This window comes from Doryrhamphus excisus, linkage group LG19, assembly GCF_037039965.1.
Source record: "Doryrhamphus excisus strain RoL-2023G ecotype Guam linkage group LG19, RoL_Dexc_Guam_v1.1, whole genome shotgun sequence".
In the NCBI taxonomy this organism is placed as follows: domain Eukaryota; kingdom Metazoa; phylum Chordata; class Actinopteri; order Syngnathiformes; family Syngnathidae; genus Doryrhamphus; species Doryrhamphus excisus.
This window is the reverse complement of record NC_136375.1, coordinates 3,041,964-3,060,922: the sequence shown is the minus strand read 5'-3', so window position 1 is coordinate 3,060,922 and position 18,959 is coordinate 3,041,964. Positions and strand designations below refer to the sequence as shown.

General features: G+C 41.0%; 2 protein-coding genes across 3 annotated transcripts in view; one reads left to right on the top strand and one right to left on the bottom strand.

Annotated features, from left to right (window-relative positions):
* Nucleotides 1-494: 494 nt before the first annotated feature.
* crata (carnitine O-acetyltransferase a) lies at nt 495-18,937 on the bottom strand. 2 transcript variants are annotated; one of them, XM_058056101.2, is made up of 14 exons: nt 18,673-18,937; nt 17,300-17,596; nt 16,356-16,474; nt 15,668-15,721; nt 13,941-14,106; nt 11,829-12,003; nt 10,373-10,551; nt 9,510-9,610; nt 7,925-8,050; nt 7,694-7,816; nt 6,176-6,311; nt 5,947-6,009; nt 3,500-3,637; nt 495-3,395 (listed from the first exon to the last, which is right to left on the bottom strand). In XM_058056101.2, the coding sequence occupies exons 1-14, from the start codon at nt 18,694-18,696 to the stop codon at nt 3,180-3,182; spliced, it is 1,917 nt and encodes a 638-aa protein (XP_057912084.2). In that variant the 5' UTR covers nt 18,697-18,937; the 3' UTR covers nt 495-3,179. The 2 variants fall into 2 exon arrangements, with proteins under 2 accessions (XP_057912084.2, XP_057912085.2); XM_058056102.2 differs by lacking the exon at nt 18,673-18,937 and adding an exon at nt 17,899-18,138.
* ptpa (protein phosphatase 2 phosphatase activator) overlaps nt 18,246-18,959 on the top strand; it is a 30,947-nt gene continuing 30,233 nt past the window's right edge. The window contains exon 1 of the mRNA XM_058056103.2: nt 18,246-18,287. The gene's annotated coding sequence lies outside the window, so the exon portion shown is untranslated. The remainder of the gene's footprint in view (nt 18,288-18,959) is intronic.

The window sequence follows — 18,959 nt, the reverse complement described above, 5'->3', positions numbered from 1 at the left end:
AGGTCCCTGAACACCCATGAAGTCAACTCCAAAAAATGACACTGCCTGGTAGTAGTCCTTAACACATGTGGTAGTCCGGGTTCAAAAAATCAACTCCAAAAATTCAACTCCTTTTTACCTTAACTCCAGATTTTTCAATTCTAGAATTTTTTTGTGTAGAAGGTTTTCCATGCTGTAACAAAAACATTCAATTTCTAAATACGTAATCCTACTTTACAGAACTGTACTTATCATGGCCGGGCTCATTAACAATTAACCCTGATAAACGAGGGATTACTGTACATTTTTCCACCTGCGGCCCTCATGCTTTTTTAAAGTCCTTTGTCCTTTAGCCTGAGGCCTTCTTTGAGATACTTCGTGTACTTTGTTTGTGGCCGCATGTGGTCAGCTGGAGGTCAAATATAAGTGAAGAACTTCTTCATTCTAAGGGTACACCAAAAGAAGGAATTGAAAAAGATCCACCATCTTTGGAGAGAGACTTCTGCAAATGACAATTATTTTAATGATACATTTTTTATTACAATCACTTCAGTTAGAATCTCAGTCCTGTAAAAAAAAAGACCATTCACAGTAAAAATCTACACCTCATTGGCCAAAGTGACGTAAGTGAAGGCACAGCATAAATGAGTCTTGAGAACGACTGAAGTAAACCAAAACAAAACATGGGTGACAGGGCGATGGCAGCCATATTGGCAGAAAGTGTTGTGAAATCTATTCATTTTGACAATGTATATGCATATTCATACACAATAAGTAATGCATCACATACAGAGGTGTAATGGTACCCAGACTCATAATCGGATGATAATTGATTAAGTGCTGCTCTCTAGACAAGTCTGCATTGTCTTACACTGTAAATCTATACATATTATTTATTCAATTATTATTTTTAATTTAAGAATTTAATTTATTGGCGCAGTGGTTCTCAACTGGTTTGGCTGCGGGAGCCGGCATCACCCTTCAATGACAAGTGGCGAGCCAAATTGCAGACATAAGTATATTAAATATGAAATATATATTACAGTAAAGTCTCGTTATATCGATATCGGTTATAACGAATTACTACTTATTACGATACTATTTTCATTTCCCAGCAAATTTCTAGTCTTTTATGATATAATTAGTTCCGTTAGTACGATACCCGGTTATTATGATAATCCGGTTACTACGATGCCCTTTTCATCTCCCGCCAGCCAATTTGGTCTGCTTATATCGATACAAAAGCAGCTTAAATCAATCTTTGCTTAAGGATTTCAATACCAAAAAAGAACACGGCGAACGGCTGCTTCCAGTCAACTTTATTTTTCACACTTCCACCACCAGAGCGCAGCACACACACCGATTCCCGCACTTCCTGGTTCACAGGTCATGCTCAACCGGCCCCACATAGCTGGCCAAACACATGCCTGCAACAGAAGAACCAACTGACATAGCATGTTCTATACTATAGAACAATGTCGAGTGCATTATTGCCCACTTTTAATGCAGTTCAGCGCAGGATCGGATATATGGATGGTCCGGTTATATCTGTATTTTTTCCGACTCCCGAGAATATCGATATAACGAGACTTTACTGTAGTTACTTTTAAAAGACATTAATTTACTGTATTTACATTTGAAATGTGAAAAGACTGCCTAAAGGACGCTAACTTTTGAGAGCCTTCTCCTTGCTCCCAACATGTGCAGTTTGAGTGTGAGGTAGTGCAATAATAACAATATGACTGCATGTCAACACAAAAACAGTTTTATGATCAGTTCAGCGATACGTTTTAATCAACATATTTAAAAATGATTTGAACTAAAAGTGTGTGTAAAGAGAGAGTGGAGAGTTGAATCAGAGCATTTGCACACGAACCTGGACGAGAAGTGAAACAAGAAGTTCAAAATCAGACCAGTCCAGTTGCTCTGATTCAACACTCAGTAGGTTTCATAATAATAGGTCTGGGCCAATAAATCTAATTTAGCATTAAACGGTACCATCGTACTGTACCTGGCAGTCTTGATTGTGGGCGGAATTTGCCACGCAACTCAACGTCAGCTTTCGATTTATGTCCCGCTCTCCTTCAGTAGATATCTTGCAATGGAGCTCTGTGTTGGATGGACGGCGCCTTAAGGCCATACTCGATGTCCGCCCCCCTCCCGCTCAAGCTTGAGCAAGTCGCCCCTTAAACATGGCACGCACCTCGGCGTAGCAAGCGAACCGAGCAGATGCGAGGTTCACGGACAGCAGGTCATTACACTATTTTATTTTTATTTTTTTTAAACAACTCCCACCAGTTGAGAATCACTGTATTGGAATCTTGACCTTAATAAATGTGTATCCTTACACCCATACTGGCCTGGAATTCATCATGAATGGTAGCAATGTGAACTTCAACTACACCGCCCCCACTTTCTGCTCATGACACAATAGGACATAAATGCAGCACAGCAAAAAATAATAATGACATTATGACATTGATTATCTTTGAAGGATTTAGAATGTTTTTTTATGTTTTAAAGTGTTTGCTACGCATCAAAGTGATCACTTCTGTACCATGACCTTCATGTGCTTATACGGTAGATCGCCGACATCCGCAGGAGTTGCATTGTCACGACTTGCCCATAAAAATGTCTTATTTTGACAAACCAACGCCTCACTAACAAGTAAGACATTGAACACAATGCATACGCTGACACAATACTATACATGCCAAACAATGCCATTTTATACTCATGGACAACCCCCAAGGTATGCTGGGCAACTTCCTGTTGGGGAAGTGCACGCCTGGGCTTCCCTGCATGCCTTGCGGGTTATGAAATAGAATTGTTCTGCATGTTAATAGTGTGTAAGCGATTAAGAGTGTAAATATTTGGGCTAATGAGATACCAATAAACGGCCTAATTGTGGTGATTATCAGCACAAGATGAGAAATTGGATCAAAAATACACAAATATAGATCATAAATATGCAGGAATCTACTGTAAATTGGTTTTAGTAAACATTTCATGATAGATCAATACATTATTTGCTAGATAAATGATTGATGGGTTTGTACCTTCTTGTGCATCTCAGTAAAACCATAAAAAGGTATCGCATCATTACTTGAAGTTCCCAATGAAAACTAACATCATACAAGTTCATGATGTGTTACCGATATCACCAAGTCATTTTGAGGTATCCATGTCTAGAACGCGCATCATAGTTTGGCTCTCGGCGTTTGCTCCAGCAGCATCCTCATGTCCAGCAGTGCGTTCTCCACAGCGTGGGCCAGATCTGCGGTGTTGGTTTCTTTACACGTATTGAAAGAAGACACCGCAAAGTTTATGTGCTCGTTCATCGGATTGTAACACACGCCGTATCCGTCCGGTACGACCGGGCCGAAACACATGACGCAGTCGGTCTTGGATGGTACCTTGTAAACGAGGGGGGGACAAATGCTTATAAATCGCAAAAACACAACCCCCACAAACTTTGGAGCAAATCGACCCTCTCATGTGAAGGTTAATCATAACATACCTGACTGGTGGATAAGCGGTAGTGTAAGGCTTTGGCGTAGGATGTATCTTTGAAGACTTTAGGAGTGGAGATCCTCTCCTCTGCAGCCTGCATCTTCAGGCCCAGCAGATGTCGGTCAATGGCCTGACCACTGATTGCCTGAAAGTGTTTCCAAGTTATCAGCCATCAAATGCAGACCATGCAAAAATGAGAGTCATGATAGCGATAGTGCTGCAAGACAGCTTGGAGACAAAATACATAAACCAGGCGTGTCCAAGAGCACACACATTTATAGAGGCTTTTTATACATAAGGACATGAGTTGATACGTTGATTAGTTGATGGGCGTCACGACGATGACCCCCTTTGAACACCCCTCATGTACAGTAAATTCATGTTTTCATTTTCTATTGCTTTTTTCCTCACGAGGGTCACGGGGGGGCTGCGATCAGCTCAATCGGGGCACAAAATCACTCTAAACCAGGGGTGGGCAAACTACGGCCCGGGGGCCACATCCGGCCCGCCAAGTGTTTGAATACGGCCGGCCCAATCTTTCCAAAGTATTTCATTTAAACTCAACATACAAGGTGGCACCTTGTGCCACCTTGTAATTATAATAATAATAATAATTATTAGATTATTATTAGATTATTATAATTATTATTAGAACTATTATGATTATTATAATTATTATATTAATGCTAATTATTATATTAATTATATATATTATTGTTATATTTGCATATTTTACATAATAATAATATAATAATTATTATTGTAATTTTATTGTAATTATTATAATATTTTATTATTTTTAAACTATTTAAATATAAATATAAAATAATAAATAATAATAGCAGATTGCATGACAATTTTACAGATACAATAATACCAGGTGGACTGTTACGTGCAAAATATATAGTCTGCCCCCCCCCCGTAAATTTGGTCATATCAATGCAGCCCGTGAGTCAAAAAGTTTGCCCACCCCTGCTCTAAACACTAAAGAAAAGTAAGAAAAGTTAGCCAGTTGGTTACCAATAAATAAATGCGTTTAACTATTTGCGACATGTGTATGTCATTATATTGTTTAAGGCATGTAGCTTTTTATACAAGACCCAGATGAATTTAAATGTTATACTGTTTTATATCATCATATTGTGATATATATACCATATTTTCCGGACTATAAGTCACACTTTTTTCCATAGGTTGGCTGTTCCTGCGACTTATACTCCAGAGCGACTTATAAATGAAAAAAACTGTTTATGTTACATAAACCTGGACACCTTTTCTGTTCATGTTTATTTTTGTGTAGCTGAATAAGCATTGTGTTAGCATATCTTACACCTATTCAGCCTGTTCTCTATTCTTTTATTGTTACAACTTGCCTTCCAAGAGGACGTAATGTCTGTTTTGGTCAAGCAGTTTGGAAAATAAATTACCCGCAAAAAAACATATGTATGTTTTTTTCTACTTCATTATGCATTTTTGGCCTTGTGCCAAAAGACTATAAGTAGACTATAAGTCTACTCCGGAGCGATTATAGTCCAGAAAATATTATTCATTCATTCATTCATTTTCTACCGCTTTTTCCTCACGAGGGTCGCGGAGGTGCTGGAGCCTATCCCAGCTGTCTTGGGGCGAGAGGCGGGGTTCACCCTGGACTGGTGGCCAGCCAATCACAGGGTACATATAGACAAACAACCATTCACACTCACATTCATACTTATGGACCAGGGGTCAGCAACCTGCGGCTCCAGAGCCGCATGTGGCTCTTCAGCCTCTTTATTGTGGCTCCCTTTGCGATGCTTGAATATTTTTAACACCCGAGTGGGGAAAATGCACGTCTTTTGTAATGAGTTTTAAAAAATCCAACTTTGTCTGAGACCATGAATGCATCCTGAGTGAGTTCTGACTGCTATCCAGTTCAGTACATGAAGGAAAACAAGTAATACTTACCTACAAATCTAAAAAATAAATTCGAGATAATTTAAAAACAGCGGCATGGGAACCTGTTTTTACGTTTACAGTAGTTTACACATACATTTATGTAAGTTTATCTCCAAAACTAGCAAGAGTACTCCAACTCGTCTTTTCTTATCTGAACTACTTTGATACCCCCAAATTCCCTCCAATGTTGTTTTAAACATACTATATGTTTTGCGGCTCCAGGCTATTTTTCTTCAGTGGGCATTGGGTAAAATGGCTCTTTTCATAGTAAAGGTTGCCGACCCCTGTTATGGACAATTTGGAGTCGCTAATTAACCTAGCATGTTTTTGGAATGTGGGAGGAAACCGGAGTACCCGGAGAAAACCCACGCATGCACGGGAAGAACATGCAAACTCCACACAGAGATGGCCGAGGGTGGAATTGAACCCTGGTTTCCTAGCTGTGAGGTCTGTGCGCTAACCACAACCGCCGTGCCGCCCTGTACAGTAAATTCTGTATTTAAAAAATGAACCACTCACCAAGTTTGTATATGCCTTGTGTGCTTTTACTGCTTTCTCCATGAGAGCCACTTTCTCTGTGTTCTGTGCGGGACACAAAAATGTCAATGAAGATTCTGAAATCAAGTAATTGATTATTGATAGCCGGATTAAAAGGCTGAATCTTATCTAGAGATCGAAATCGCCTTTATTTGCCCAAAGGCATGATTGGTAGTGTGAGGTTTTGGATTTGTTCCAGTGGAAATGACACCTGTTTGTTGGGGTCATCGAAGGCCTTCACGAAGGCAGCGGACGCACTTGAGGCTGATCGGATCGTGTCGGTCCGACCCAGCCTGAACATACGCAGGGAGGCGCTCTCGTATGTTGCACAACACTGCTGGTACATCCTGCAGAGAAAATATGCAAACAGACATGGATGGCCCGTTTAAGATGTGCAGATGTTTATTTTATTTTCTTATTTTCTAAATTATGCCAGATATCTACAGAATTGAATACCGTTTATATATACCTTTACATGGGACATACTGTATCTATACATTGTTCTTATGTTACAGGAGATAAAGTATATTATTATCACAACACAGTCGACTTTTCGTGGAGAATAGTAGAAAATAGTGGAGAGTAATTGATACGTCCATTCAAATGTCTATTTTTGACACTTAGCTTACCCGCTTCTCCGTTCTCCTACGTTTGGATCAACATTCATTCCTTCCTTCAGTCATTCATTCATTCATTTTCTACCGCTTATCATCACAAGGGTCGCGGGGGTGGGGGCAGGGTACACCCTGGACTGGTGGCCAGCCAAACACAAACAACCATTCACACTCACATTCATACCTATGGACAATTTGGAGTCGCCAATTAACCTAGCATGTTTTTGGAATGTGGGAGGAAACCGGAGTAAAACCCACGCATGCACCGGGAGAACATGCAAACTCCACACAGAGATGGCCAAGGGTGGAATCGAACTCGTGTGGCCTGCGCGCTAACCTCTCGGCCTGAAAAAAAAAGTCAGCTATTATGAGATTAAATGCCGCTCCAGAACCCTCCCCTCTGTTCAATTGCCACTCAAGACGCAATCCGGGTTTAATCCCTACACATCCTCACACTCATTAAGCTAAGCTGTAAAGTATATAATGAGAGTACACTCCATTAATGAATGATCATCTAACATGAAGCGCTGAGACGAGTGCTTCCAGAAACGTTTGCATCTCAGCATATTGGGGATCAAATTATTTATAGAAAGGCTACTGAGGACATTCGTTTTCTAAAAAGGCTGCATCTCAGCTTTGTCTTACAGATGACAAATTGTATTAATATTATTATTGGCGATAGTCCTCTTAGTGGTAGAGTAGTGCTAGTAGTAATACGTAGGCGCATGAACACACTGGCGGACTAACAAAGATGTCACTTTTATTGTTTTGAATGAACCATTTATGAACATTAACCATTGTTATGTCTCCCCAGGCGCTGAGGCACATTCATCTAGTGGCAGCGCATAGAAGTGAAAGTGAAATTAGGAATCATAAGACACTCAGTAGAGAAATCCCCATTGGTTGCATGCCCTGGCAGATCAGGTGAGCCCAATGTTGGTGTAAATACTCATTGCTATCCACAATTAAAAAGCAGAGAAGAAGAAAGTCAACAGTCATGGATTTGAGACATCACTGCCCCGTCACAATTCACACACTCAGAAACTAGTACTTGCTGTACATAGTATATTTGATGACGTGTACTGCCATGTATTTGAGTTTTTCATGCAACTCACCTATAGTAAGCCAGCTGTAGTGCCACCTGTATGAACGCATCAGGGCTCATCTTGTGGGCCTTTGGTACATTTTTTCCAAAGTGATTGAACACAATAACCCTCACATCCAGGTCTTCAGCCAATCTGCAGTGAGAAGGAAGGTGTGATGTGCATGTACCTCTATCCAAGTGGTTCCACGTGCAATGCAAATACTTGTCAGTCACAAAGTGCCTTTCTAAAAGCTGTCCTCACACATTCATGCTCCTTTTGGCCTCTTCTATATCCTTCTTGAGCTCAGGTGTGATGTTGAAGTGTAGTTTTTTGGGCATGGGCATGGGCAAAGGCACCTTGGCAGAGGGAACCATCTCTGGCTTCCTCCTGAGAAAGAAAATAAAGTCACCATTAACCATCAGTGTCCTCCTCTCCCAGAGAGTGACCAACAGGCATGCATTTTGACCACTAAACACGGCTGTACACGTTGCCACCCTCCAGACACACAACCCGAAAGCTCCAGACAGGAGCCCAGTCCCCGAAACAAGACCAGAGGGACCAGCAAACACACAGCGGCTTGCCTCACAGCATTCAAAAGGGTGCAGAGGTTGAGTGACAGAGAGAGGAAGAGAGAGTCTGACAGTGCGCAGCGATGTGCTTGCTCACACAGCAGCAATTGTTGTACGTTATGCTAAGAGTCCACTGGGCCGGCGCCAGTTGGTGCCAGTTCACGCCCATGCAATTTGCTGTGGCGCCTAGTGTCGCCAATTAGGTACCTAGTGGCGTGCAGTGGCTCAAGCTGCCTCCCAATTGGCTCATGGTGGCCCGTAACAGCGGCAAAAATTGAGTTTGGCGGCAAGAGAATGTATAAATGTTTAAAATCTTCGTCATGCCACTTGCATCAAGCAAACGGAGCGAGGTGTCCACCAAGTGGAACCAAATGTCACAAACAATCCGCCTATTGGAATCCACTGGAATGTAATGGTGAGTAATGGCCAAGTTGCGGCAATGATGCTAGGAGTCGTGCCAAAGATTATGTGATTGGCACGTAGTGGCTCGCTGTGGCGCCGAATAACGGCAATATGGCAACATGAACATTAATTCGGCATCACAGCGAGCCACTATGCGCCAATCACATAATCTTTGCCACAAACTGACACCAACTGGCGCCGGCCAAGTGGACTCGTAGCATTAATGTGGCTCAAACTCACTATTGCTCGCCCACGACACTGAGCTAACAAGCCAAAAAGGGTTGCAGTTTGCTGATAAATATTAATAATTATTATTATATTTAATAAATACTTTGTGTGTGTGCACACATATGTAAAAAGCCCTCCCTACAACATTTCCCACATTGTACGTATTTCCAATTGGGGGACAAGTCTGCACAATAGCAGACAAATATGTGTGTGTATATGTATATATATATATATTATATATATATATATATATACACATATATCAGATAGTACAGCATCTCCACCCATCTGTGTCGACGAAGCTTATATACTGTAAATTCCGGTGTATAAGCTGCTAATAGACTGTCACAATAATGATAAATCGATTTATGGAACGATTAAAAACAAAAATCAGGTTGATAATTATGAGCGCTCAATAAATTGACATGTGCGTATATGCACGTATTTCCTGTTTCCCAGTGTGCTTTGCGTACAGGTTTTTACTGTTGTTATCCACCTATTGCATTGTGTGTAGTTCTTTTGACTCCATGAGCAGGAATGCCAAAAAGTTGTTGCACTAGTATCAATACACACGCAGTTGAGAGGCAAAAATGTTGATCACTGTTTTCCAAAGTCCAAGCTGATGTGTGTGAATAACATCTACTTACGTGTATTCCACCACATGGTCGATCAGCGCCACAATGGGAGGACCCTCAGCAGGGGCATGCTCATAATTGGCACCGCATGTCCCATCTTCTCCAATGATAAACTGAAAAAGATTTCTTCCTTTAGTGCCAGTATACATTTACAGAGAATTTACAAAGAATTGTAATACAGTAATCCCTTGTTTATCACGGTTATCTGGCTCCTGAACAGACTAGGGCTTGAATGATTTTGAAAAATACTTTTTCTTCAATATTCTGATTTAATATGAGATTATTTTTATGTATATTTCAACAAAGAAGTAATAAATGCATCTGTATTATAATAAACAATATCAGATTTTATGACACAAATGTTTTTTTCTTACAGGATATATGTAAGAAAGAACTATATATGACTTATATTACGATAAAGAATGAAAATGTGAAACTTGCAGTCTTGGAAGTGTTCACCACAACAACTTAACAGAATTCTGAACGAATCAGTATATAAAATCGGTAAAAAAAAAAAAATCACACACACTAAAGGGCAAACCACAACAATAATGTGAACAAATACTGTATGTGGCTTTACTATTCAGCAATTTTACTGACACCTAGTAACCAGTGGAAAAATACTACATATCATCACATCTTTGAATGCATCTTCTGAATGCCTTATATTTGTATTTATCCATTTGTATGTTAGAAAATGCTTCATCTAGGACACAAATGCATAACATTTGCTCAAATATGCATTTTTTAAAACTAATACTAGGCCAAATTTACTCACATGTATATTTAATAACGTGGCGAGGCATTACTGTAAATCCCAGGTGATTCATACAACCCTCCTTTAAAAGAAAACCATTAGAGGATTTAGGTTTCACCTGCAGTGTCTTGTCAAACCAGCGGTTGCCACTGTTCCACGGGCTCCCTCCTCCGTGTAGCATCTGCACGGCTGCACGGCTCCGATGTGCGTTGGTTGGTACTTGAGGCATGGGCCCATCCAAACACACTGTGAAGATGCTCCTTTGAATAGCCGACACAGATTCTTTGTTTGTCCGATCTGAACACAAAAACAAATCAGGGTGTGACTGTGTGTCTTCCTTTCTTTCTTGGCCACTTGTGTTTTTTTTTTCAAGTTACAGATAGACCAGCCCATAGAAGAATGAGCTTACAAGCATATAAATACATAATACAGTAGCTCCCCACACATTCATTGTTCAGCATTCACAACCATGGAAAATCCATGGAAAATTATTTCTCTATTTTTTTTCCTCCCAAGATTCATTCATTCATTTTCACCGCTTATCCGCACGAGGGTCGCGGGGGTGCTGGAGCCTATCCCAGCTGTCTTTGGACGAAAGGCGCGGTACACCCTGGACTGGTGGCCAGCCAATCACAGGGCACATGTAGACAAACAACCATTCACACTCACATTCATACATTAATTGGAGTCGCCAATTAACCTAGCATGTTTTTGGAATGTGGGAAGAAACCGGAGTACCACGCATGCATGGCGAGAATTTGCAAACTCCACACAGAGATGGCTGAGGGTGGAATTGAACTTGTGTTTCCTAGCTGTGAGGCCTGCGCGCTAACCACTCGAACACCGTGCAGCCTCCGAAGATCTGTGGGTTTTTTGTGTTTGTTTTTTAAAAAGCAAAAAACATTTCCGCTTATCCTCACTGGAGTCGAAGGTGTATGCTGGAGCCTATCCCAGCTGACTTTCGGGCGACGGGTTGGGAACACCCTGGACTGGTCACCAGTCAATCACAGGGCAGATATAGACAACAACATTGTAAAAATATGCATGATAGGTTCATTATTCATAGTTGTCGGTGTGAATGGTTGTTTGTTTATATGTGCCCTGTGATTGGCTGGTGACCAGTCTAAGGTGTACTGCACCTCTTGCACAAAGACAGCTGGGATAGGCTCCAGGGACAAGCAGTACAGAAAATAGATGGATGAGTCCTCCAGACATGAAATAACAGTCACCTATAGTAACATTTACACTACCATTACCCAATACAGTAGACATAAGATAAAATAAAACATAATTAAGGTTTATTCAACTACAAAACAGCGACTTTTTAATGTATTTTCTTTTTAAACATGATAGAGTGAAGCCACAAAATGTGAACATGAAATGGGGAGGGATTACTGCATAAATCTGCAATTGTTCTAGCAGTATTTACCAAGCCTGTGGTTTATTTTATTTCATCGACTTTATCCTGTTGTCAGTCGGTTGTGACAACAAACTCCTGCAATCACCGGTATCTTACAGCCGTCAGGAGGGCATACGGTGCGACAAAAAACACTGTTGTATTTCATTCCACCCACCCTTGATGAGGTTAATGTAGGCCTTGCCCCATATGTCACGATGCTGCGTGGTGAGGATGCCCACAGGTTCCGTGTTGGTCTGGAGTGATGAGCTGCAGATCCGGTCCAACTGAACAAACAGCTGGTCAGCAGTCAGTGGAGTCCCATCACTGTTGTACACATCCAGCACGAAGAACTAAGTCCAAGATGAGGGAAGGAAAAAAAAACACCAAAATAATTATTGCACAAAAATAACAGCTCACGAGTAAACATTCCACTTACTGTAGGTACATGATCTAATACGCTCTAAAACAAAAGCTGGAACAATAATTCCCTCTATAAAACTGATGCATTGCTAGCCGTATTCATTACTAATAATCGCTGTGGTATCACGTTATACAACATGTATCTTACTGATATACAGTCCATGTAATGTTCACTTTAATGCCTGGAACAACTGAAGGTACATTTGTTTTTACAGATGTAATGATGATTACAAAAACAGCTTGTAAGAGTGTAACTTAAGACCAGTTAAAAAATTACAAGAATTCACATTTTTGCACTGTTGGAGCTTCAGGAGGTTCTAAGTAGAGCTTCAAAATGCAAAAAGGCCTTTAAAATCCAAGTTCTTGGGGAAAAAAATGTCACTGGCCCTGAGCCGCAGGATCCAGTTAGTTGTCCGTCAAGACATGGGACCATCTTTGACCCAAATGAAGGTTGTTATTGGTACTGAGTGCAGTCCAATAACCACCAGGCACCAGAGAAGACATTTAATTCAAAGGCCTTGTCTCCTTCAATGCCAGGAAATTGCACATTTGGAATTTGCACGATAGCACCAAACGTGGGACATTGAAAGGTTAAAGAAAGTTTAATTCTCTGATGAGAAAAATGTAACCTCGATGGTCCTGATGACTTCCAGCGTTAGTGGCATGACTAGGCGGTCCCACCTGAGATGTTTTCCACACAGCACATCATGATATGGGCTGGTTGGGCAATATATTTTATGTACTGGTATAGCGGTATAGATTCTTCCCATGACAGGAAAATGACTCATACCGGTTTAAATGATAAACATTGTTAAGCCAATTAATACTGCACTCTGCGTCCGATATGTAAGCTGAATAAAATGCTGTCAAGGTGAGACCCGTCAGTCATAGCACAAAATCATCATCATCATCAAACACTGAACAATCCCCTCCTGACCTAAATAGGTTGAATTGGTGATCAACACTGGTGGAAGATGGCTGGCTAACTCGGTTTGGCTAGCTTCCACTCTCACTTACAGAGCGTGATTGGAAGCTAGCAGGGTTAGCTTGTGTGGTTGTGTGCGGGCTCGTTGAGTATGTTTTCACCAGGTTGTATTTTTTACGGCTTTAATGTAAGGAATATTTTACAGTGCTCGGTAATGACGTGGAAAAAACCCTTTTAATTTTGAACGTTGCTCATCTTAGCACGAAATACACATTCTCCACACATGGAAGATATTTCCGTGACAGTCCTTTAAAATGATAGCGCTGTTTGCATAAACAAAACATATAATACAAATATAGTATATGCATTTGGGTGACTACATCTTCCCTTATCACCATCACAGGCATTACAGTTTGCTGAAGATTTATTAGAACCTCCTGAAGATCATTCAGTCATTAATTTTCTACCGCTTTTCCTCACAAGGGTCGCGGGGGATGCTGGAGCCTATCCCAGCTGTCTTCAGGCAAGAGGCGAGGTACACCCTGGACTGGTGGCCAGCCAATCATAGGGCACATATAGACAAACAACCATTCACACTCACATTCATACCTAAGGACAATTTGGAGTGGCCAATTAACCTAGCATGTTTTTGGAATGTGGGAAAAAAACGGAGTACCCGGAGAAAACACACGCATGGTCGGGGAGAACATGCAAACTCCACACAGAGATGGCCGTGGGTGGAATTGAACCCTGGTCTCCTAGCTGTGAGGTCTGCGCGCTAACCACTCGACCGCCGTGCTGCCCTCCTTAAGATCAAACTGTGCAAAATGTCTTTAAATATAAATTCTCCATTGATATGATCTTGTTTATGTTTATAACAACAATACACATTGAAATTTAGCGGTCAAAGCAATATTTATGTTGTACTGAAAATGTGCTCACCTGAAAATTATGTACAACAGTGATGTGTTGAGGACGCCGGGAGCTCTTGGCGTGGTTCACAACAGCATCTCTTTTTACACCAGGGATGCGGCAAGATGACAGTACTTCATAGTACTGATTCATACAAAGAGGCTTCCCTCCCAGGTACTCCACTGGTATGGTCTCACTGCAAAGTACAATGACACCAAGTAAGAAAGGGGACAGGAGGGCGACAATAGAAAGAGAGACACAAACAACAACAACAACAACAATTTCAATGACAACAACAGAGACAAACAAGACTGCACCAGTTAAATGTCAATGATGGCTACAAAGGCTCACAATGGAGAAGACAAAGTATCAGCCAGAGTGATATCACTCAAATACTGGCAATAGTAGCAATGAAGATATGAACCATGATAGTAAACAGAATGGCTGCGACACAATTGCAATAACTACAATTTCTTTGTTTGACATCATTATGACTGTGATAATAGCAAGTAAGGCAAGGCAGCCACAACCTCCTAAATTTGCTTTTTAATATTATTAGAGCCCTCTAGACATTACATTTTCACTCCTAATATGGTGCCCAATATAGTAATAATGTATGATGTAATAATACTGTAGAAAATAAGACATAAACAAGAATTGTGCTCCTGTGTGTTCCAGTGCTAGGGGAGCTGAGTAGGCACCGGCGTATTTAAACAAGATGCGTCTTGAATTTGATTAGCACCGTTACTTAACGGTAACTTAAGGTCTACTTTATTCAGTCTGGATTGTGTATTGTGTACCATCATGGCTAAAACCCATGCTCCAAAGAGGAAACGCCACAACATGAAATTTAAGTTGTCCGTATTAAAATTTGCAGAAGAAAATTCCGTAGAAGCTGCCTTTTTTTCCGTCAAACCAGCCTGCACCAAAATCAAACTGTGGAGCGTGTGGCTTAACCGTGGCGGCTGATGGCAGTTCAGGTGTTAAACTCGAAGTTTAAGATAATGAGGTTTGCACATTTGGAAGTGAGCCCTGAAAAAAGTTTGGAATGGCTTAAAAGCCATCCGCTAGGTTTCAGAGAGTATTTTCTGTGAGCCTGACTTCCTTATATGGGTGTGCCCGGGTACAAGCTGAGTGGGAGCAATCACAGCGTAGTCGAAGTCCTCAATTTGGAAATAGGTGCAGATTCTGGAAGATCTAGTAAGTATTCTGTGTGGGTTATTACGTGTCCACGTCTCAATCTAAAGGGCCAAAAATGAGTATAATAGGCCCCGTTTAGGGAGGGCCATGCGCATCAGGGCGGCAGCTGTTAGCTGAGGTAAGACAGAGTGGGATGGCTGAAGTCGGAGAGGGCGAGGAGGAGGAGAACGATGAAGAAGAGGAGTTCAACAATGAAGTAATGGTTGAGGATGACAGTGATGCGGGAGATACTGATGAGTGAGAGATGCAATTGCCTGTTGTTTTACTGTTTACTGTAAGCCTTCCTTTCTTTATATGTTTATGTTAAAAGTGACTATAGGGATGTTAGTTCATGTCTAGAGGTCTCACATGGTGTTAAAAAACACCACATTTAGAAGGTCGTAAAAAGGTTTTCTATTCTACGATTCAATTTATAAATATGAAATCCTACTTTGCAAAAATGTACTTATCACGGTTGATTCTGGAACCAATTAACCGCAATAAACAGGGGATTACTGTATGTACAAATACCTGCAAAATATATTACATTTTTTAAAGATACAATTAAATGTACTCACTTGTCTATCATCGTCTTGAAATCCAAAACACCTGCAATGAGTTTGGCAGCAAACCTGCAAGATAGAAAACAACTACAGATGCAGTCATGGACAACCACAATGTCTAAAATAAACCTAAATGAGAGCAGATAGTAAATATAACAATGTAACGGTTCTCCATGACATAGTAGCAGCCACTAGGGGGCACCCAAACACTGACCTCATTGGGGAGGGCCCCCAGTGTAGGTTATTTTGAAAGTTTTTTTGTTAGGGCAAAGTAGCTGTGTCCCAATGACGTGCATTTTTAGCTAGCATGTATTAACTTAATAATGCAAATACGTTTCACATAAGGATTGTGAATGATGGGCTAAATTCCAAAAAAGTGCAGTTCCGCTTTAACAACTAACGCAGTGTTTCCCACACATTTATTCTGTAACAAAAAAATGTGGCCGCCACAAATAAATTTGGCGCTATCATGGTGACTGTGATAAAACTTTCTCACTTTTCTCAATGAAAAGTGGCAGAACCATTTTGTTTAGTAACAGAAGAAAACGTCATATGTAGTTCTAAACATATTTCTTTTGCTTTTCATGTTTTTCCACTCAGTTTTTGCAAATACATCCTGTCCGTCCTGTGGGAAACACTGACAATAATACAATTGTAGTTGAATATTATAGTATATAGTTGAATATTTATTGCGTGTGATCACCTGATTTGCCCCTGCTTGTCACTGAATTCCATGCGAGGTAAAACCAAGCCTGGACTCGAATGGACCACCACTGGCAGACGGTAGTCAAGATAAGCCACCTGCACCCACCATTCCGACAACTACAAAAGAAACAGTGAACAAACAGACAACATGTAAGTCCCTAAAATAAAAGTTAATTACAAAACAATGTCACAATTCGTTGGTCATAACAGCAGAAAGGACACGCACCAGCAAATACAAATAGACGGTGTGGACATTGAAAGGGTGAAGGAAAATACATTTCTGGGGATCACAATAGATGAAAATATGAGCTGGAAACCTCATATTACAAATATACAACATAAGGTGGCCAGAAATATTTCAGTATCGAACAAAGCAAAATTTGTTCTCAATCAGAAATCACTCCACACTCTTTATTGCTCTCTGGTTCTACCATATCTTACTTATTGTGTGGAAATATGGGCTAATAACTATAAAAGCAATCTTCACTCGCTAAATGTACTGCAAAAAAGGTCAGTAAGGATAATTCATAATGCCGCCTTTAGAGAACATACTAACTCCTTATTTCTGAAATCACAAATACTTCAACTTGCTGATATAGTTCATCTTCAAACAGCTAAAATAATGCATAAGGCTAAAAATAACCAATTAGCTAAAAATGTCAAAAGGTGTTTAAAATGTGGGCATGGAGGCCACAGAATCAGGAGATCGGGAAGACCTGGGTTCAATTCTCCACTTGGCATCACTGTGTGGAGTTTGCATGTTCTCCCTGTACATGCATGGGTTTTCTCCCACATTCCAAAAACTATGTTTGTCTATATGTGTCCTGCGATTGGCTGGCCACCAGTCCAGGGTGTACCCCGCCTCTCGCCCGAAGACAGCTGGGATAGGCTGGACTTTTGGACACCCCTGACGTAAGCGATGTCTTACACTGGAGCTCTCACCCAATTCTCCGTGTTGCATGCTCTGCTCTCCAGGCCTCTCTGGAGCCTTTCTCCAACTCCTCCTGGTTTCTGGAAGTCAGCCAACAGCTCCTTTGTGTGCGTCAGCTCATCCACTTCCACGATGGGCTCCAGGGCGGTGATGTAGCGCTCACAGGTCTGCTGCAGAGGAGGCACTGGCAGATTGGGCAAGCCCTTCTGGTGGCTCAGGTATCTCCCGGTCATGCGGGACGATGATACAGGTTTCACCAGGTAGCAGGGTTTGACCACACCACAGGGTTTCGCCATCCCCACCTTTACCTGGGAGACAAAACAAGCACACATTGTATTGGCTACGATACTATAATACCATTCCACCCTCACATAAATCTATGGCAACTATAAAAACTGGAAAGACAACAAAAGACAAGGGCTGGACTTTGGACACTTGTTTAACCGTTTTATTGCCAATAATCGATATCCCTTACAACAGACAACTACAAAGCTAAACTTCATTGTGGGTAAGGCTTGACATGAATGTAGCAAAATACAGGAAAATAAGGAAAAATAAAGAAAAATTCTGAAATTCCACCCGGAAAAAACATTCTATTTCATAGACTTACCTCTCGTGTAAAGTGCCTTGAGATGGCTTTGTTGCGATTTTTGTTAAATTTGCGGTATATAAATAAAGTTGCATTTAATTCGAAGGCCCGACTAACGCCGAGTGTTGCCGAGTGGACCGGAAGTTGTGCTACTCCGGCTGAACAATTTATTTTCCCTGTTCAAGTTAAAATGCAATAAACTATTAATTAAACTATTAAAACGAGACAAAGGGCAAATACCGTAGTTTCCCGGTTGAAAAAAAAACTGGAACCGTTGACAGACATGCCTTTGAAGTACATGACGTCACTTCTAGAGGGCACACGCAACGTAGGAACTACAGTGACTCGATGAAAACACACAAAAATGGCAAAATATTAACTACCTCTTTATGCTAAGTTATGCATAAAAGGTGAGTCTGTGTATGGATTGTTTCAGTGTGAGAATCGAGCATTGTTCTCGTTTGTTTACAAGTTAAATTTATAATAAAACCAGATTTGGCGATCCCGTCCTTCCCCGTTTATTTAAAATCAAACATATGACTTCCGAGAGACGACATAAACGCGAATAGTGCTGCCTTTGTGCCATGTTCACGGTGTGTTACAGTTGTACTGACGCTTAAATAACCTTTTACCTAGTTGGCTTGCTTTCACCTGCAGTGGTGCTAGCCTAAGTGCTACCATTTAGCAAACATCGTGACTAAAGACGCTGATAAGTATCAGGAAATGTCTTCGAATGCTAACAATTCGTTTTGCTGCCAGTATAAAATGTTTGTCGGCTGTAAATCAGTGTCTTACCATTCTGCTACAAATTCCCAACATTCTGCCGTTCAGGAGAACACCCCCTGTGGACGTCAGTAGTCCCAAGTCTACTATAAATATTCAAATTCGGTGCAGAAGACCAAATCTAAACACGACAAAAATGACAGCTGCACAGGACGAATGCCGAACTTGTATGACCTGAGGCTGTGTCCGCCCCTCAACGCGGCGTGTGTAAATATACCTTTCTGATCCGAACACAACACAACAACAACGTAACGGAACTTGCTAAGCTGTTGTTTGTACAGTTGCCTAGGAGGGCGCTG